This window comes from Pan troglodytes, chromosome 18, assembly GCF_028858775.2.
Source record: "Pan troglodytes isolate AG18354 chromosome 18, NHGRI_mPanTro3-v2.0_pri, whole genome shotgun sequence".
NCBI classification, from domain to species: domain Eukaryota; kingdom Metazoa; phylum Chordata; class Mammalia; order Primates; family Hominidae; genus Pan; species Pan troglodytes.
In genome coordinates, this window is record NC_072416.2 from 33838304 (window position 1) to 33859125 (window position 20822).

The following is a 20822-nucleotide window of genomic DNA, read 5'->3' on the forward strand; positions in this document are numbered from 1 at the left end:
GTCCAGGAGTGCATCTCTACAAAAAAGTTAAAGGATTTTTTAACATTGGCCAGGCGTGGTGGCACACATCTGTGATCCCAGCTACTTGGGAGGCTGAGGCAGGAGGATTGCTTGAAGCCCAGGAGGTTGAGGCTGCAGTGAGCTGTGATCAAGCCACTGCACTCCAGCCTGGGTGACACAGCAAAATCCAGTCTCAAAAAATAATAATAATAATATTTTACATAACCAACCACTTCTAAAGATTAAAAAAAACCCCATGATTAAAAACCTCAGGTCCCTCAGGCAATCATACCAGATATTGAAACAAAGCAATAATATAAGGACTGCAGTATATATTTTATTTTTATATTATTTATTTATTCTTTGTTAGTTAGTCTGTTTTTGGAGTGTGGGTTTTGTTTTGTTTTTTGATTTTTTTATTTTGTTCTACTCAATTTTATTCTTATTGCTCAGGCTTGAGTGCAATGGCCTGTTCTCAGCTAACTCAACCTCCGCCTCTTGGGTTTGCGTGATGACGGTTCCACGTCATCGGCCCTCCGCCTCTTGGGTTTGGATGATGATGGGTCCACGTCATCGGCCCTCCGCCTCTTGGGTTTGGATGATGATGGGTCCACGTCATCGGCCCTCCGCCTCTTGGGTTTGGATGATGATGGGTCCACGTCATCGGCCCTCCACCTCTTGGGTTTGCATGATGATGGGTCCACGTCATCGGCCCCCCGCCTCTTGGGTTTGGATGATGATGGGTCAACGTCATCGGCCCTCCGCCTCTTGGGTTCGGGTGATGATGGGTCCACGTCATCGGCCCTCGGCCTCTTGGGTTTGGGTGGTTTTTCTGCCTCAGCCTCCTGAGTAGCTAAGGGAGGTGTCTTGAGATTATCATCCGCTGAGGGTGGAGCTGAGGGTGGAGGTGAGGGTGGAGCTGAGGGTGGAGCTGAGGGTGGAGCTGAGGGTGGAGGTGAGGGTGGAGGTGAGGGTGGAGCTGAGGGTGGAGGTGAGGGTGGAGGTGAGGGTGGAGCTGAGGGTGGAGGTGAGGGTGGAGCTGAGGGTGGAGGTGAGGGTGGAGGTGAGGGTGGAGGTGAGGGTGGAGCTGAGGGTGGAGGTGAGGGTGGAAGGGGAGTGATGAGACACTCGGGAGGTGTCTTGAGATTATCACCCGCTGAGGGTGGAGGGGGATACAGCAGACACTCGGCAGGCGTGTTGAGATTATCATCTGCTGAGGGTGGAGCTGAGGGTGGAGCTGAGGGTGGAAGGGGAGTGATGAGACACTCGGGAGGTGTCTTGAGATTATCATCCGCTGAGGGTGGAGGGGGATACAGCAGACACTCGGCAGGTGTGTTGAGATTATCATCCGCTGAGGGTGGAGCTGAGGGTGGAGCTGAGGGTGGAAGAGGAGTGAGGAGACACTGGGGAGGCGTCTTGAGATTATCATCCGCTGAGGGTGGAAGGGGATGGAGCGGACACTCGGGAGGTGTCTTGAGGCTCAGGGAGTTTTGAGTTCTAGAACGTTGTTGAGTTGGAGGAGGTGGCTGGTGGCCCATCCTGTTTTTTAAAGTTTCAGCTGTGAGGTAGGGCCAGTGGGGCAATCCTGAAGAATGACGATGCTCCGCTGCCGCCATTCTGACCTGTAGGGACAAAGGAGGGAATGCTTTCACACATATCCATTTGATGGACAAAATTACCGCCACCAACACAGTCTGCACCTTCTGTTGCTGGTGATAGATTTTTGCACCTTTCCATCCTCCAGGTTTCAAAATAGCAGTATCAGTGTCATAATATCACCCTTCCACTGAGTACTGCCGACAGCTGGGGGGTAAAGAAAAGTCATTGGGACACACTGTTGTCTCCACATGCCACTGTGTCTGTCTGCAAATGTAGGCAGGCTGGGGTCCTGCCCCAGGGAAGACAGAGTCATAACAGAGTAATAAAGAAGCATGTTTGAGACACAGGAGTGTCTATGTCTATCCTCATTCCTCCCTCACAGCCATCACCAGAGCATGTTTCTTGCACCAGGTCAACAGACAGTAAGAGACAGTAAGAGAGGCATGAAAAGCCCATTGTCCACACATGTTGCAGCTTCTTTTTGGAGAATGTTTTCCAGGCCTTTTATGTTCTGTCTCTGATTCTCAGAACTCTGCAATGTCAGTGTGACCACCCTGCTCCAAATCTAAGAAAACAGAGGTTTCCAGAGGAAGGAGAAATTTTGCCCAGGGTCACACAGCTTGCAAGAGGCAGAGTGGAAGTTGATTCCAGCTCTGCCTGCAGGCCCCTCTCATTTCCCCTCTGTTTCCCTTCTTGACAAAGGATCTTCTTCACTCTGGAGGTGCCACCCATGAGAACAAAGAGCTCTGGAGAGATGTGGATTCCTGAAGAGCTGCAGGGGAACTGGGAGAGGGTTTTCTGACAGAACAATCTTATCTCAAGAAGTCAGTTAGGCATGGCTATAATATTTCTTTTCACTCCCAGGTAATACCAAATTGTAAGTGCACTAAGACATGAACAATACTTTTGTCCATGGAAAAATGAGGTGGGAATTCTAAACAAAGCAAGTTTTAAAACTGTGTTTCACTTCAAGTGTACAAGTCCCATCACGTGTAATCATAGGACTCGGCAGCTTTTGAAGGTACAGAGGCCACACAAGAACCAGCTTAGCTGAGCATCATTTAAGGCCTTCATTTGGAATTGTCCCTGTGGGTAATAAGTTACATTCACTCTTCACTAATTTACAGTCAGGGCCCATTTGCTATTACAAACACGGGACCTCTGACACTTAGAATATTAGATCAGGGGCCCCACTGGGTGGGGATGAAAGTGTTTTTGCACAACATGATTACCAACAGGGATGGGACTGTGATGCTTGTAGGCAGCCTTTCTCTCTGCCATCTCCCTCTGCAGGGCTTGAGCACAGAGCTGTAGGGAGAAAAATGTATCCAGGTCCTGACCTGGCAGACTATGTCCAAAAGCAAGGAAAACAAGCAAACTTACCCAGTTGCAAAGAGGCTTTCTTGCAGAAGGGGGGATCTGAAAAAGCCAACACATGAGAAATTGAATGTTGAGAGAGTCTAAGGGCCGTGGCATCATCTGCATCAGCACTGAACTATCCTGCAACTGCGGGGAGGAAGCTCCTTACTTTGCATTTGTGGTAGTCCTCTGCCCGCCACCGCAACTCTTGCGCACGTTGAAACATTTTCCTATGGATTACAATCACTTTCATCAGATAAAGCACCACTTTCAGGATGATTTTAAATAATCTGCCATGTTTCTGTTATCCTCACAACTGTACCCTTACACAATCTATCTCTACCTAGAAAACGTATTTCAGATGGCTATAAGAGTACAGTCTGAGCCGGTCACGGTGGCTGACGCCTGTAATCCCAGCACTCTGGGAGGGCGAGGCGGATGGATCATGAGGTCAGGAGATAGAGACCATTGTGGCTAATATGGTGAAACCCCTTCTCTACTAAAAATACAAAAAATTAGCCAGGCGTGGTGGCAGGCACCTGTAATCCCAGCTACTCGGGAGGCTGAGGCAGGGCAATCACTTGAACCTGGGAGGCGGAGGTTGCAGTGAGCCAAGATCACGTCATTGCACTCCAGCCTGGGTGACACAGCGAGACTCCATCTCAGAAAAACAAAAACAAAAACGGAAACAAAAAAACTGTACAGTCTGATCCAAACTGTTGCTATATTGACTCCTCCTCTTGCTTACTGCCTGCTGACTTCTGAGATGATAGTTTCCTTCCCCATTCTCAGTATATCCCTAATTCATCCTTCATTGAGCATCTTTTATCATAAAGCTGTATTCTCTTTGTATTAATATCCTTACCGTGTTTCACAGGGCAGAAACAGCTGGGCTTATAAACAGGCATAGTCCTTTTGAAGGATGTGGTTGATCCTACAACAATACACTTTCCTAAGGATGACAACAACTCATCCCACCCCTAGAATGGCTGGTATGAACCGAGCTTCCACACATTCTAGCTGGCAATGGGGTCAGGAGACGTTTTGCTACTTCACATCTTTTGGTCACTGGTAAATATTAAGGTACTTTGTTTTCTGTTTTGTGAACTCTCTCTCTCTCTCACGATATGTCTTCTGACCATTTGTTTCTATTTCTGCATTTACTGGGTCTAAACATTGTACAGAGGTTAAAAACAACACTCCAATGGGCGTTTCCCAGGAGGGTGGGGTTCAGTTTCTGAACTCACTTCTAGGTGTGTATTTCTTTCATATCCAATTTCCCATTTTCCTCTGCCTCTGATACCTACCTCTCCTTTTCTGCATGCTCACATTCTTTCATGCTTAGTTTCCTCAGATTAGAAGGGAGAGAAATGCACACACATGATCCACCAGCCCGTGTGGGATTCCCTCTGCCCTTCTGGCATCTGAAGGCTGTGATTCAAAGATCCCCCCCCCTGCAACCTTTCCACAAATGAACCAACTGATTCTCACAACCGAAGGGAGAATGGACACCTCCCATTGAGGGACAAAAAAAAGTCACACTCTGGCCTGCTGGCAAGTCACCTGTCATTTCCAGCTCATCTTCATAGTTCCATAGTTAGTCCTATTCTTTAGTAAATATAAAGACTATTAAAAGCTTCTATGAGGTGCACTATGTGTGTTTCTGGGGTCAGTCTTGTGCTTGACACAGCGAAAGCTCATTTTAGTTCAGTGTGAAAAACCAGACCTCACCAATTCATCACAACTAACTCCATCGGAAGCAGAGGATTGCTCCTCATCTGACTCCTCCTGTGTGAGCCCTGATTCTCAGTCAGAGGCTGATGCCAGAACTGAGACCATCAGCCATAGAGAGATCCTTCCAGAATATGGTGTCATTAACCCCACAGTTCACTACTGCACTTTGCCATAATTCAGGACTGGAACTCTTGTCATCGACTTTAAAGATCCTGGTTGACAGAAAAGGCAATCTGAATGCTGGGTGCATCTATTGAATTACAAATCATCGAAATGGCTCCTAAGTCAGGGTGTTATGTCCTGAAAATACATGACAATGGCAAACCATCCACCCTGGTGTTGACTGACTTTAACAAGGTTCAGTTCACAGAGATTGAGGGCAGAAAAAGGAAACGGCCTAAAAAGGGTAAGTTTGCTGTGTTGCCCTCACACCACTTGATTCATGGTCCTGATCCTAAGGATCTCACCCGATACTTGGTTTTATAGGAAGGATGTGTAAAATTCCCAGAACGCTAGGAAACAGGGACGAAAACACTTCAAAGAGAAAGTTAATCAACTTGTTTCTGACCACAGGGCATCCTTCAGCACATGCTGTCTGGAGTGGCCTCAAACAAGGAGTGTGTGGTGTGGTGCTGAGAATGCAATGGGAGCAGGGTCCTGTCCCCACGCTACAGAAGCTCACAGTTTAATGCAAATGAGAAGCCAGTGAGGACATCACTACTCCTGCTGTGCACTTGGGAACTAGAAACACAAAACCTGACTCTGGAGGGAAGCTAAGGAAGCATTCTACTCTTGAGTTGACATAAGTGCATCTGAAGCTTCTGATCTCCGATGAGAACAATGGGGGACACCAAACAGAATATAAAACCCATGATTGAATACATCAAATTGCTAACATGGCAGTAAACAGACATGAGGTGAAGATGGAGAAGAAGGAAACCCAGGACGAAAGTCAGCCTCGCATTTGGAACCCATTTCCCTGAGTTTCATTGCTGAATTCCAGAAGGAACTACTGAGATGCAAAGAAGCACAGCAGCTTTTGCACACATGCGTGGGATTAGATGGAAAACAAGTGGATTGAGGGTCTGCCAATGAAAGCGACCCATACTGAAGTCCACTGGCTCTGGTTGAGACCCAGAAGAGTCATGCATCAGAATAGAGGTGGACAGGAAATACCCTGGCCTTTGTAGGGACTGAGCCTGCACCGACGACCTCAATTGCAGCCTGTATGGAGGACCCCTGACCATCCCCCAGAAGTAGACTCCCATCTCTTCTGCAGCAAGATAACATGCTACGAGGCCTCAATTCATTGCTAAATATTTTTTAACAAGTATCTCACATTTAACAAAAAAAGATCAGTCATATGGCAGCAAAATACAATGTAATATGACCAAAACATGAAAGACTGTGAAAATGAATCTGGAGGTGACCCAAGCATTGAATTCAACAATCCAGGCTGGGTGTGGTGGCTCACACTGGGAGGCTGAGGTAGGCAGATCACCTGAGGTCAGGAGTTCAAGACTAGCCTGGCCAACATGGTGAACCCCTGTCTCTACTAAAATTACAAAAATTGGGCTGGGCACGGTGGCTCATGCCTGTAATCCCAGCACATTGGGAGGCCGAGGTGTGCGGATCATGATGTCAGGAGTTCTAGACCAGCTTGGCCAATATGGTGAAACCCCGCCTCTACTAAAAATACAAAAATTATCCGGGCATGGTGGCATATGCCTGTAGTCCCAGCTACTCAAGAGGCTGAGGGATAAGAATCGCTCGAACCTGGGAGGTGGAGGTTGCAGCGAGCCAAGATCATGCCACTGCACTCTAGCCTGGGTGACAGAGTGAGACTCTGTCTCAAAAAAAAAAAAAAAAAATTGGCCAAATGTGGTGGCACGCACCTGTAATCCAAGCTACTCGGGAAGCTGAGGCAGAATTGCTTCAAACTGGGAGGCAGAGGTTGCAGTGAGCCAAGATTGCACCATAGCACTCCAGCCTGGGCGACAGAGCGAGACTCTATCTCAAAATTAAAAAAAAAAAAAAAAAGGCTGGCTGTGGTGGCTCACACCTCTAATCCCAGCACTTTGGGAGGCTGAGGCGGGTGGATTACCTGAGGTCAGAAGTTCGAGACCAGCCTGGACAACATGGTGAAACCCCATCTCTAGGAAAAATACAAAAATTAGCTGGGCGTGGTGGTGGGCACCTGTAATCCCAGCTACTTGGGAGGCTGAGGCAGGAGAATTGCTTGAACCCAAAAGGCAGTGAGCTGAGATTGTGCCATTGCACTACAGCCTGGGCAACAACAGCAAAGCTCCATCTCAGGAAAAAAAAAAAAAAAAAAAAAAGAGAGAAAGGAAAACCAATGCCAGTACTAGCAACTCCTCTTCCCCCGAAAAAATGACAAACAAGAATGTAGGAAGGGAAAGGAATTATACAGCTTAAACTAATGAAGCAGAAAGGACAAACTCAATTTTGAGCCCACTGAATTTGCCACAAATATTGTAGAAAATATTCTCAAGGACTTTACAGTTGTCTACTTTGATTGGCACATGGTTCATACAACAGTATTTGTGTCAAGGCACATCTTACTGTTTTCTGGCGGTCTTCCTCTTTCCATTGATTTTGTCATGATGGTTGATTTTCGTTGTCACCTTCATCTTATGGATTTTAACTCTAACTTTTGTTTTCACATGTCTCCGTAGAGTAATGACGTCTTTCAGGCCAATTTTATTTCCTGGAAAGGAAGAAACTCTTTTCTTTGTGTGCATACAAATGGACCTCAGCCCTTGGTGAGAGTGAGGAGAGGAGAAGGTGAGAAACCTGAGGGCAAGAAGCTGTTCTTTCCCTTTCCAGGGCAAACTCATTTCCACACTATGGGGACTCCAATAGAGCCATACCTTCCTGTCTACGGCGGTTGGACCTCCAGGCTCTCTGCTGTACATCTGTGGATCCATCATGTCCATTTTCAGACTGGAAGATAGTCTTCAGGAAAGACAACTAGGAAATAATAATATAAGAATGACGGCTGGGCACGGCGGCTCATGCGTATAATCCCAGTACTTTGGGAGGCCGAGGCAGGTGGATCACGGGGTCAGGAGTTCAAGACCAGACTGGCCAAGATGGTGAAACCCCGTCTCTACTAAAAATACAAAAATTAGCCGGGCATGGCAGCGGGCGCCTGTAATCCGAGCTACTCGGGAGGCTGAGGCAGAGAACCGTTTAAAGCTGGGAGGCGGAGGTTGCAGTGAGCCGAGATCACACCACTGCACTCCAGCCTGAGCGACAGAATGAGACTCTGTCACATACACACACACACACACACACACACACACACACACACAAGAATGACATGAGGCTGGCACGGTGGCTCACTCCTGTAATCCCAGCACTTTGGGAGGCCGAGGCAGGCGGATCACCTGAGGTCGGGAGTTTGAGACCAGCCTCACCAACATGGAGAAACGCTGTCTCTGCTAAAAATACAAAATTAGCCAGGCATGGTGGTGCATGCCTGTAATCCCAGCTAGTCGGGAGGCTGAGGCAGGAGAATCACTTGAACCCAGCAGGAAAAGGTTGTGGTGAGCTGAGATTGTGCCATTGCACTCCAACCTGGGCAACAAAATTGAAACTCTGTCTCAAAAAAAAAAAACAAAAAAAAAAAATAGGCCAGGTGCGGTAGCTCACGCCTGTAATCCCAGCACTTTGGGAGGCTGAGGCGGGTGAATCACAAGGTCAAGAGATGGAGACCATCCTGGGCAACATGGTGAAACCCCGTCTCTACTAAAAATACAAAAATTAGCTGAGCATGGTGATGCACGCCTGTAGTCCCAGCTACTTGGGAGGCTGAGGCAAGAGAACTGCTTGAACTCAGGAGGCAGAGGTTGCAGTGAGCCAAGATCCCACCACTGCACTCCAGCCTGGTGACAGAGTGAGACTCCGTCTCAAAAAAAAAAAGAAAAAAAAAATGACATGAATATACTTCACACAACGGAACTGTACACTTCAACACGGTTAGATGGTAATTATCATCTTATAAGTATTTTACCACAGGTTAACATGTTTCACAACTTGAAAAGGAAGTAATTACCTTCAGCTGTCTGAGTTCTAGAATTTGTAACATTTCACCCCCTGCTCCTTCCTGATCTGCACTGGAACATCTTCCTTCTGTCCCTGCTCTACTCAGAGTTCACTTTGCCTTCCCTCACATCAGCTTCGTTGAGGCTGGTTTGAACTTAACGCAAAACATTCTCACTAATGACTGAATTCCCACCAAGATTTCCATATTATCACAGTATGCTTTTAATCTTCGAAGATATTAAATATTTGTTCTCATCATAGCTAAAATGCAATGCAAATCCCATCTCAGATGTGGGTCAGATACCTATGAATCTCCTGAGGTAGTCATTGAAATGACTTTTTTCTTGAGACGGAGTGTCACTCTCAACCATGCTGAAGTGCAGTGGCGGTACCTTGGCTCACGGCAACCTGCACCTCCCAGATTTAAGTGATTCTTGTGCCTCGGCCTCCCAAGGAGCTGGAATTACAGGTGCCTGCTACCATGCCTGCCTAATTTTTGTCTTTTTAGTAGAGATGGGGTTTCACCATGTTGGCCCATCTGGTCTTGAACTCCTGACCTCAAGTGATCCATCTGCCTCAGCCTCCCAAAATGCTGGGATTGCAGGCATGAGCCACCACACCTGGCCTGAAATAATATCTTTCAAATTCTTTGTAGAATTTGTTTTTTCCTGATTTCTGCACATAGGATAAAAAAAAAAATCATGTACTAGGATTTCAAGAGAAGCAATGGGTAATCTAAAAAGATGAAAAGAGCAACCACGTCAATCCCACAGCTACTGCTAGATTTCATAGGAAGGTAGCTGGCCCAGTTTGGAGCTAGGAGAAATGTCAAACACATGAAGAAATGACAAGCAAAGAAATGCCATCACACATGAATGCTTCATGGCACCCATGATGTCCCTGCTTAGGAGGTAATGGTATAGATGACTAGATGACAACGACAAAGATGAGAGGTGCGAAGTTGTCCAAGTCCAACAGCTCAACTGAACTTTCCTAAATGGAATTGTTAAAAAGCGGTAAATTTAAAAACTTCCCCTGGCTCACGTGGTGGCTCACGCTTGTAATCCCAGCACTTTGGGAGGCTGAGGCGGGTGGATCATTTGAGGTCGGGTTTTGAGACTAGCCTGGCCAACATGGTAAAACCCCGATTCTACTAAAAATACAAAAATTAGCTGGGCATGGTGGTGGGCACCTGTAATCCCAGCTACTTGAGAGGCTGACGCAGGGGAATCACTTGAAGCCAGGAGGTAGAGGTTGCAGTGAGCCGAGGTCACACCATTATACTCCAGCCTGGGCAACAGAGGGAGACTCGTCTCGGGGGTGAGAAAAGAAAAAAAAAAAAAAAAAAGCTTCCTCCAATTTATACCAAAAATTCCCTGTTCAGGACTAAGTGGCATAGAGAATGTTAAATGTGCCTAGATATCTTCATAACTCATATATTTTCTGTTTTCTACATATCTTGAAAGGCAGTGCCAAATGACGTGTAATTATCTAGGTGGTTAAACTGAAAAATACTTCCTCTTCCCTTGAATATAAAAAAGCATTGTGGTATTAGTACTTTTATCTTGGATCATTGTTCAGAAGGAGGTTCAGCCCCCAGACGACCACATTTTTACTGTCATGAATGGCAAGACAAAATGTAGAGCTCAACTTACCCAAAGGAAAAAAGGCTCAAAAGACAAATTATGGCACAACTTAGCAGCCAAATTCTTACCAAGTACAGACTTTTGACATACTGATCTCTCTCCAGTTGCAAGTGGGAACATGCACTTTGAATGATGTCATTCAAAATTACCCTGCCCAGACACACTTTTCATTGATTCTCTTGGAGGGCAGTTCTAAGAGATTCTCTGGGGCTTTCTCTGCATCATGAGACGCAGTGCAGTTCTGCCCTTCACCTTCCGGCAGTTTGTCACCTCGTCCCTATGACCTCAGAGGGACTTTGTCTCAGGCCAATTGTTTGTTCCTTGGCCTCTTTCATTTCCCCTAAAAATCATTTGCTGCCCCTCTAAATGGCCTACATCTCCATCTATCTCCCTCTCCCCTCAGAAGAGGGTGCTCTTTAAGCATCAACCATCTGGCCCTTCTAGCAGTCTCATTTTTCAGCTGGTTCCCATGTTTATGCCTGTTCTAGGTTTTTCTTCTCCTGTTAAGCTGTCTGTTGTCAGCTCATTTCTGCAGTGAATCTTCAGAGAGGAGATTGGAAGCTTTCCTTCCACCCATACGATAGAACTATAAAGCAGAAGAGTTTAGAAAGAATTTCCTATTTAAGTGACGAAACCTCATACTCCATTTGTGATAAATAGCACAAAGGTTAAAAAAACTTATTTTTGACCAAAAGCTCTGTTGACATTCTATTAAACAAACACTGACCTATTTAATTTTCATAATGTAAATGGCAGACATTTTCATAATTCTTATGCTAATAAATCATTTCCCTGATTGTTTGGGTAAAACCACATATTCATAATGAAGTCCAGAAATGTGAATTGTTTTATATAATTTATTCTTATTTGTGATTACAAGTATACCTCTACAGAAAGTTAGTATACTCACACAAAGGTAATTTGTGCAGAAGAGAATGGTAAATGTGTAAGGTCTCAGAAACCCAATAATGATAATTATCAAATTATCCAATTTTTGTGGAGATGGGGTTTTGCCATGTTGGCCAGGGTGGTCTCGAACTCCTCCACAAAAGTCAGTCTCACGATGACGATAGACAGCCAGAGTATTGATAACCTGGAATAATAATAGTTGAAATAATGAAAAGGTCAATGACACCGACAATATTTCACTCAGAAAGAATCATCCTTAGAAACCGTCAACCTCCTCCAAAAGGTAACCACATCCCTCAGATATCACCGTGGGATTCCACTGCTACAAAAAAGAACAGAAGTTAGAAGTCTCATGTTTTTCAGATGGCTGGTAGTGTTTTTAGGCATTACAAATCTGCGGTGCTGTCTTTCTTGGTATAAAGCAGGGATATCCAATCTTTTGACTTCCCTGCCTATATTAAAAGAAGCAAAGTTGTCTTGAGCCACACATAACATACACTAACACTAACAATAGCTGATGATCTAAAAAAAAACTCTTTTTTTTTTTTTTTTGGAGACAGAGTTCCGCTCCACTCAGTCGCCCAGGCTGGAGTGCAGTGGTGCAATCTCAGCTCACTGCAACCGCCAGCTCCTGGGCTCAAGCCATTCTCCTCCCTCAGCCTCCCGAGTAGCTGAGATTACAGGTCTCTGCCACCATGCCCGACTAATTTTTGTATTTTTAGTAGAGATGAGGTTTCACCATGTTGGCCAGTCTGGCCTTGAACTCCTGACAGGCGATCTGCCTGCCTCGGCCTCCCAAAGTGCTGGGATTACAGGTGTGAGCCACCGTGCCCAGCCATTTGTTTTTGTTTTTGTTTTTGTTTTGGTGTTTTGTTTCTGAGATGGGGTCTCACTCTGCCACCCACGCTGGAGTGCAGTGGCATGGTCTCGGCTCACTGCAACCTCTGCCTCTCAGGTTCAAGTGATTCTCCTGCCTCAGCCTCCTGAGTAGCTGGGAGTACAGGTGCCTGACAATGCACTCAGCAAATTTTTGTATTTTTTGTGGAGATGGGGTTTTGCCATGTTGGCCAGGGTGGTCTCGAACTCCTGACCTCAGGTAATCTGCCCGCCTCAGCCTCCCAAAGTGCTGGGATTACAGGCATGAGCCACTGTACCTGGCCAAAATCTCCTAATGTTTTAAGAAAGTTTACAAATTTGTGTTGAACTGCATTCAAAACTGTCCTGGGCCACATGCAGCCCGTCACTCATGGCTAAGACAAGCTAAGTATAAAGTAATTATCTTTTCTTTTTGTTTGGAGACAAAGTCTTGCTCTGTCACCCAGGCTAGATTGCAGTGGCATGATCTCAGCTCACTGCAACCTCCGCCTCCCGGGTTCAAGCGATTCTCCTGCCTCAGCTACTGAGTAACTGGGATTACAGGCGCCTGCCACCGCACTCGGCTAATTTTTGTATTTTTAGTACAAACAGGGTTTCACCATCTTGGCCAGGCTGGTCTCCAACTCCTGACCTCATGATCCACCTGCCTCGGCCTCCCAAAGTGCTGGGAATACAGGTGTGAGCCACTGCACCTGGCCAGTAGTTATCTTTTCTTTAAAGTTATTTACTTGTTTTTTAAATTGATGTATAACATTGGATGCATTTATTATATATCACATGGTAAAAGAATCCCTCTAAATAATACTTCTCTCTTGGATTATATGAATCTTTGTCATTTAAAGCTCAGCATAAGTAAAAAAAAAAAAACAATGAAGAGATTACTTCATTCACAAATAAGTATCAAATTTTAGTGCTTAAAAATTAACAAGGTGGGCCGGGCGTGGTGGCTCACGCCTGCAATCCCAGCACTTTGGGAAGCCGAGGTGGGTGGACCATGAGATCAGGAGATTGAGACCATCCTAGCTAACACGGTGAAACCCATCTCTACTAAAATTACAAAAAATTAGCAGGGCATGGTGGCACGCGCCTATAGTTCCAGCTACTTGGGAGGCTGAGGCAGAAGAATCACTTGAACCCGGGAGGCAGAGGTTGCAGTGAGCCGAGATCGCACCACTGCACTTCAGCCTGGGTGACAGAGCGAGGCTCTGTCTCAAAAAAAAATTACCAAGGCGGAGATCATGAAAATGGCATGAATAGTGTGGGATTTCTCTAAGATTGTTGATATTAATTCCATTAGACTCTTATGTGAGTGAAGATGAAGACTTCCCCTGAGTAAGTTCAGACAGCTTGTGATAACATTTCTACATCGATTCCTCAGGATTTAACTATATATTCTTGAAAACATCTCAATTTTAAATGTTTCTTTCAAGATGGTGAATTAAACAGAGATAGCCCTTCATCAGGTTGAACTCAGCATATGCTGAGTCTGAAATGGAAATGATGGAGTTAGAGAACCATACAACAATGGTAATGATTTCAGAAACATGGTGTTGAGCAGAACAAAGCAGACACAAAAGAGTACCTATGGCATGGCATGCATCTGTATACGCGAAATTCCAGAATAAGCAAGCTAACCTATGATAAGAAAGAGACTGGCTGGGAAGAGTGAGAGTTCACTTTCTGGGGTGACATAATAGTGTAGATCTTGGCTGGGCACGGTGGTTCACGCCTGTAATCCCAACGCTTTGGGAGGCCGAGGCGGGCGGATCACCTGAGGTCGGGAGTTCAAAACCAGCCTGACCAACATGGAGAAACCCTATCTCTACTAAAAATACAAAATTAGCTGGGAGTGGTGGCACATGTCTGTAATCCCAGCCACTCGGGAGGCTGAGGCAGGAGAATCGCTCGAACCTGGGAAGCAGAGGTTGCGGTGAGCTGATATTGCCCCATTGCACTCCAGCCTGGGCAACAAGGGAGGAACTGTCTCAAAAAAATAAATGAATAAATAAAATAATGTAGATCTTGAAAGGGGGTTGGTTTATGCTGGTGTATGTACTTTCCAAAGTTAGTAAACTTACACTTAAGGTTATATATTTTGGCCAGGCGCGGTGGCTCACACCTGTAATCCCAGCACTGGGAGGCCGAGGCAGGCAGATCACGAGGTCAAGAGATGGAGACCATCCTGGCGAACATGGTGAAACCCCATCTCTACTAAAAATACAAAAATTAGCCAGGCATTGTAATCTGAGCTACTCAGGAGGCTGAGGCAGGACAATTGCTTGAACCCCGGAAGCGGAGGTTGCAGTGAGCCGAGATCTTGCCACTGCACTCCAGCCTGGGCGACAGAGTGAGACTCTGTCTAAAAAAAAAAAAAAAAAGTCATCAAACCAGATGACACAAATCAAATGACATTTCACTTTGTTTTGGTCCATTTTGTTTGTTAGAGACAAGAGTGCAGCGGGGCCATCTCGGCTCACTGCAACGTCCAGCTCCTGGGCCCAAGCGATCCTCCCACCTCAGCCTCTCCAGTAACAGGGATAACAGGTGCGCACCACCAGGCCCAACTAATCTTTTTTGGAATTTTTTGTAGAGATGGGGTTTCGCTATGATGCCCTGGCTACTCTTCAACTCCTGGACTCGAGTGATCTGCCCACCTCGGCCCCCTAAAGTGCTGGGATTACAGGCCTGAGCTGTGTAATTTCATGCCGCGTGACACAGCCCAGTAAAAAGGAAGAAACCCCGCGGGTCCAGCGTCTACTCACAGGGGTGGGATGATGGCTGATAAATCCCAGCAGGAGCCAAAAGAGGAGCCACCACCGCAGCCGCAGCCGCATGTCCTGGTCCTTTCAGGGCGCCCTGAGGCGGCCAGGACAGAGGTGGAGGTGGCTTAGGGCAGGGGGGAGGGAAGGGGACGGGGACCGGGGCCGGATCTTAGTTGGGGAGGGGGAGGGGAGGGGGAGGGGAAGGGGAGGGGAAGGGGGGAAGTAAGGGAAGGGAAAGGAGGAGAAGGGGGCTGTTGGGCACCTGGAGGAGGTGGAGGAGGAGGACGAGGAGAAGAAGAAAGGGGTCTGGGAAAGGATCCGGTTCAAATTAAGTTCTCAAGCGCTGGTGGAAGGTTTAGCTACAGGTCACGGAGAAGATCAGGGAAGCAACAGGACACGCGGGGCAAGGGAGCGTGAGGCTTAGGAGCAATTAGAGGGAGACAAAAAGGTTCTGCTATCCACCAAACCTTCTTCGGTCTGGGCCCTCCCTTGGCAACCCTGGGGCTTTATACTCCCTCTCCACCAATCCCTGATGACCCCGGTGGTGCCTCACAATGGACAACGCCAAGTAGCGCCCGCATCATTCCAATGACCCCTCCCCCATCTCAGTCTCCCACACTCCTCGCAAGGACAGGTCCTCTCTGGAACCTTCACAAACCTGATTTCTGGTCCTCCCCAACCAGCTCCCTGTCCCTGCTTCTGGGCGCTCCTTCCTTCCTGAGCTCCCAGGGTTCCTCAAGGTCACTTTTGGCGACAAAACATAAAAAACAAATGATGGCAGGATGGCAGGAAGAACCTCATACCCAAGCAGGGTGCCAGGTTTTACAGCCTCCGCTCAGCCATTCATATCCTAAGCAACAAAACATCAGCAGGATGCGGAAGGTCCCGATAGTAAACCATCTCCATCACATCCATGTAGCCATCCGTCCATCAACCTGTATCTCAGGAACAAATGTAGATACATTCATTTTAAGCATGCATGGTACATTTACAAAAATTAACCTGACTTATTTTGTTCCAGCAAATCTCAATATATTTGAGAGCAATCAAATCACACAGCATGTTTCTGATCATATAACTGTGCTAGAAGTCAATGATTAAAAGCTAATTCAAAATTATTATTTGCTTGGAAATTCAAAGTGCCCTTAGAAGACATAAACATAAGAAAGAATCCAAAATGAAACAAGATTGCCTTTCAACTCAATGATAAGATCATAACATGGCAATAAAATGTCTCCCTCTGGCCTGGGAATTCCTCTTTGTGCCACAAGGTTGTGTGATCGCAAATCACCCCTAACCCACCTAGACATTTTAACATCTGAAACCGAGTGATGATGTCCTTATCTATATCATCTTACTGCCTGTGTGTGTGGACTTTAAATTCTGAACCCAAATGAGGGGGAGAAAACCAAGTTGACTTTCATGATTGACCTCTCAGGGATGTCCAAGGAATCTGTGCATTTCAAGAAACAAAGTTCATCAGCTTCTCTCCTAAGGTATTTGCCCACAATACCCAGAGGGCTTGGCAGCATCATGTGTGATGGGTGGGGAGCTCCAAGCAGGTGGGCAGGACCCAGGGGCCTGGTGACCAGGACAGACCCCCACTGTCCATCACCTTTCCTGGCCCTGTCCTCTGCTAAACTTCCCACAGGTCTTCTGCCCGATCACACAGAGTATGCCCAAACTCTCTCAGGCCTCTGGCAGCTGAAAACCACTGCTTTAAATCCCTTTACCATTTACTATGACATAAGGTTATTGTAAACAGGAAATATTCTATTGATGCTACAAATGGAAAGCCAATGCCTTTACCATAAATAGAAAAACAACCCTAAGAAGCAAGCAAAACAAAAACAAAAGAGGGGCTGGGTGTGGTGGCTCACGCCTGTAATCCCAGCACTTTGGGAGGCCGAGGTGGGCGGATCACAAGGTCAGGAGTTCCAGACCAGCCTGGCCAATATGGTGAAACCCTGTCTCTAATAAAACACAAAAATTAGCCGGGTGTGGTGGTGGGCACCTGTAGTCCCACCTACTTGGGAGGCTGAGGCAGGAGAATAGTTTGAACCCGGGAGGCAGAGTCTGCAGTGAGCCGAGATTGCACCACTGCACTCCAGCCTAGGCGACAGAGCGAGACTCTGTCTCAAAAACAGCAACAACTACAAACAAACAAAAAACAGGGTTAACAAAAGTATGGAATTCAATTCTTTTTATATGCTGCAGCCACGTTCTGGCCCTAGATTTGGCTGGGCATGGTGGCTCACGCCTGTAATCCCAGCACTTTGGGAGGCTGAGGCAGGCGGATCACGAGGTTAGGAGTTCGAGATCATCCTGGCCAACATGGTGAAACCCCGTCTCTACTAAAAATACAAAAATTAGCTTTGTGTGGTGGCAGGTGCCTGTAATTCCAGCTACTCAGGAAGCTGAGGCAGGAGAATTGCTTGAACCCGGGAGGCAGAGGTTGCAATGAGCCGAGATCACACCACTGCACTCCAACCTGGGTGACAGAGCAAAACTCCTTCTGAAAAGAAAAAACAAAGAAATATTAAGTAACTTGTCTGAGGCCACATAGTTACCAAGACGTGGGAGCTGGGACTTGAACCCAGGCAGTCTGGCTGGATTCATGCCTGCAGCCTCTGCACTCCTGCTACTTACTGTGTGAGAAGCGCCTGTTCTGTGGAAGGTTGTGGGCTGAGATCTTTCCATGAGTTCCACTCATTTACCCCCAAGGCTGTTCTTAAAGACGGGCATGACGGTTATGCCCATTTTACAGATGGGGCCCTGAGGCTCAAAAGGGCACGCCACTCACCCATTTCCACAAAGCTATAGTTAGTTAGCAGAGGGCAGAATTCGGCCGCCTCTCCCCTAGCTTGAAGGCTGTGATTGACACAGAGGTTTTTTTGTTGTCGTTGCTGTTGTTTGTTCCTTTTTCTTATTTTTGAGACAGGGTCTTGCTCTGTCATCCCAGCTGGAGTGCAGTGGTGCGATGTCAGCTCACTGCAAACTCTGCCTCCAAGATGCAAATGATTCTCGTGCCTCAGCCTCCCAAGTAGCTGGAATTACAGGTGTGCACTACCACGCCCAGCTGTTTTTTGTAGAGATGGGGTTAGTAGAGATTTGTTTTATAGAGACGGGGTTTCACCATGGTCTCTACTAAACCCTGTCTCTACTAAAAATACAAAAATTACCCAGGCGTGGTGGCACATGCCTGTAGTCCCAGCTACTCAAGAGGCTGAGGCAGGAGAATCACTTGAACCTGGGAGGTGGAGGTTGCAGTGACCCAAAATCATGCACTCTAGCCTGGGGTCTCGCTTTTGCCCAGGTTAGAGTGCAGTGGCACAATCATAGTGGCTCACTGCAGCCTCAAACTCCTGGGCTGAAGGGAATCCTCCCACCTCAGCCTCCCAAGTAGCTAGGACTATAGGCATGTGCCATCATGGCGAGTTAATTTTTTGTGTGTTTTTATTGTCTCGAGACAGAGTCTTGCTCTGTTGCTCAGGCTGGACTGCAATGGCATGATCTTGGCTCACCACAACCTCCACCTCCTGGGTTCAAGCAATTCTCCTACCTCAGCCTCCCGAGTAGCTGGGATTACAGGTGCGTGCCACCATGCCTGGCTAATTTTGTATTTTTAGTAGAGACAGGGTTTCGCCGTGTTGATCAGGCTGCTCTCGAACTCCTGACCTCGTGATCCACCTGCCTCGGCCTCTCAAAGTGTTGGGATTACAGGCATGAGCCACTGAGCCTGGCCTGGTGAGCTAATTTTTAAATTTGTTATAGAGACAAGAGTCTCTCTTATGTTGCCCAGGCTGGTCTCGACCCCCTGGCCTCAAGTGATCCTCCCACCTCAGCCTCCCAAAGTGCTGGGATTACAGATGGGTGTCACCGCACCTGGCCTCTGAGGAGGATTTCATTATAAACCTGCCCTGAAGGGAGGGAATCCAATTTTACCAGAGGGTGTAGCCTGGTGAGGCCTGGATGACCTCCGGAGGCAGGGGCTTGTGCCTGGGCTGAGGCCTAAGGGACAATGGGCAGACATGAAGTTGCCCCAGGCAGAGGGTACAGTGTGGGCAAAGTCAGGAAGTGGCAGGGCTTGGATCACTCCAGGAAGAGAGAGGAGTCATGTGTCACAGAAGCTCGAGACCCAGAGAGTGAGGCAGGCAGGCAGGCAGGGACCAAGCTTGGGCACAGCCAGGAAGGCAGGACAGGGCATGGTGGGGCCAATGGAATCATTACCCAAGTCGGGGATTTTCAGGGAAACAGCTTAGATAAGGCCAGGCATACAGTAGCTCCCACCTGTAATCCCAGCATTTGGGGAGGCTGAGGTAGGAGGACTGCTTGAGCCTGGGAGTTCGAGACCAGCCTAGGCAACATAGTGAGACCCCCCATATCCACAAAAAATTTAAAAAAGGAGTTTGTGTTCCTGTAGTAGCATACTTGGGAGGTTGAGGTGGCAGTATCACTTGAGCCCGGGAGTTCAAGGCTAAAGTGAGCTGATTGAGCCATTGCACTCCAGCCTGAGCGACAGAGAGATACGCTGTCTCAAAGGAAATACAAATTAAAAAACCAGCCGGGCATGCTGGCGTGTGCCTGTAGTCTCAGCTACTTGGGACACTGAAGTGGGAGGATCGCTTGAGCCCAGGAGTTCAAGGCTGCTGTGAACTATGATTGTGCCTCTGCAGTCCAGCCTGGGCGACAGAGAAAGACCCTGTCTCTTAAAAAAAAACAAAAAAAACTTAGATAAGAGGATGCTGTGCCTCCCTGGGGGTCTTCAGTCACCCATGGTCCTGGCAAGAGAGGAGGGCCAGGAGAGAGCTTCACCCACCTGCTGTCCTGCCCATGTGACATCCGCAGGTGCTGCCACGGCCACGACTGTTGTTACACTCGAGCTGAGGAGGCCGGCTGCAGCCCCAAGACAGAGCGCTACTCCTGGCAGTGCGTCGATCAGAGCGTCCTGTGCGGTGAGTCCCCAGCACCACTATGCCATCCACCCCGAGTATCCCCTGGGCATCCTGGCATAGCCAGATGACTTCCGTGCCCCTGTTGCAATAACCACTGCTTCCAACTCTCTATAGAACACCCCTTGGGTATATCTAATGTAAGTGATATTTATTTTATTTATTTTTTGAGTCAGAGTCTCGCTCTGTCACCCAGGCTAGAGTGTGCTGATGTGATCTTGGCTCACTACAACCTCTGCCTCCTGGGTTCAAGCGATTCTCATGCCTCAGCCTCCCAAGTGGCTGGGACTACAGGCATGCACCATCACGCCCAGCTAATTTTTGTATGTTTTTCAGTAGAGGTGGGGTTTCACCAAGTTGGCCGGGCTGGTCTCAAACTCCCCACCTCAAGTGCTCTGCCCGCCTTGGCCTCCCAAAGTGCTGGGATTACAGGCATGAGTCGTGGTGTCTGGCCCTAATGTGAGTGATCTTTAACAATGAGGACTTGAAAAAGAAAACCCTGAAGAAACCTACTTCTTTGATGTCTGGACGACAAGGAAGAAGATAGAAATGGCATCAGATAATAAACAGTGTAAATGTTTATCAGAAAGAGGCTGGTGGTCGGGACCAGTAGGAGGATCGCTTGAGTCCAGGAGTGCATCTCTACAAAATGTTAAAGGATTTTTTAACATTGGCCAGGCGTGGTGGCACACATCTGTGATCCCAGCTACTTGGGAGGCTGAGGCAGGAGGATTGCTTGAAGCCCAGGAGGTTGAGGCTGCAGTGAGCTGTGATCGAGCCACTGCACTCCTGCCTGGGTGACAGAGCAAAACCCAGTCTCAAAAATAATAATAATAATAATAATATTTTACATAACCAAACACTTCTAAAGATTAAAAAAAAAAACCCTACAATTAATTAAAAACCTCAGGTCCCTC

The 20822-nt window shown here is 47.3% G+C and overlaps 1 protein-coding gene across 4 annotated transcripts; it reads right to left on the minus strand.

Annotated features, from left to right (window-relative positions):
- Nucleotides 1-335: 335 nt before the first annotated feature.
- LOC112207668 (nuclear pore complex-interacting protein family member B13-like) lies at nt 336-20785 on the minus strand. 4 transcript variants are annotated; one of them, XM_054669272.1, is made up of 7 exons: nt 15757-20785; nt 11317-11499; nt 7584-7683; nt 7276-7420; nt 3128-3188; nt 2983-3018; nt 336-1622 (listed from the first exon to the last, which is right to left on the minus strand). In XM_054669272.1, exons 1-7 carry the CDS (start codon nt 15817-15819, stop codon nt 480-482), a joined length of 1731 nt encoding a protein of 576 aa, XP_054525247.1. In that variant the 5' UTR covers nt 15820-20785; the 3' UTR covers nt 336-479. The 4 variants fall into 4 exon arrangements, with proteins under 4 accessions (XP_054525247.1, XP_063653153.1, XP_054525248.1 ...); XM_063797083.1 differs by having other exon boundaries at nt 14954-20785; XM_054669273.2 differs by having other exon boundaries at nt 15612-15787.
- Nucleotides 20786-20822: the final 37 nt, after the last annotated feature.

Excerpts from the sequence above, each read along its gene's own strand:
- LOC112207668 (XM_063797083.1), bottom strand. The coding sequence starts at position 15,025 with ATGCGGCTGCGGCTGCGGTGGTGGCTCCTCTTTTGGCTCCTGCTGGGA. Across the intron at positions 7,421-7,583 it reads CAACCGCCGTAGACAGGAAG|GAAATAAAATTGGCCTGAAA; the intron begins GTATGGCTCTAT and ends CTTCCTTTCCAG. Across the intron at positions 3,189-7,275 it reads AGGAAGACCGCCAGAAAACA|GAAAATGTTTCAACGTGCGC; the intron begins GTAAGATGTGCC and ends TGTAATCCATAG.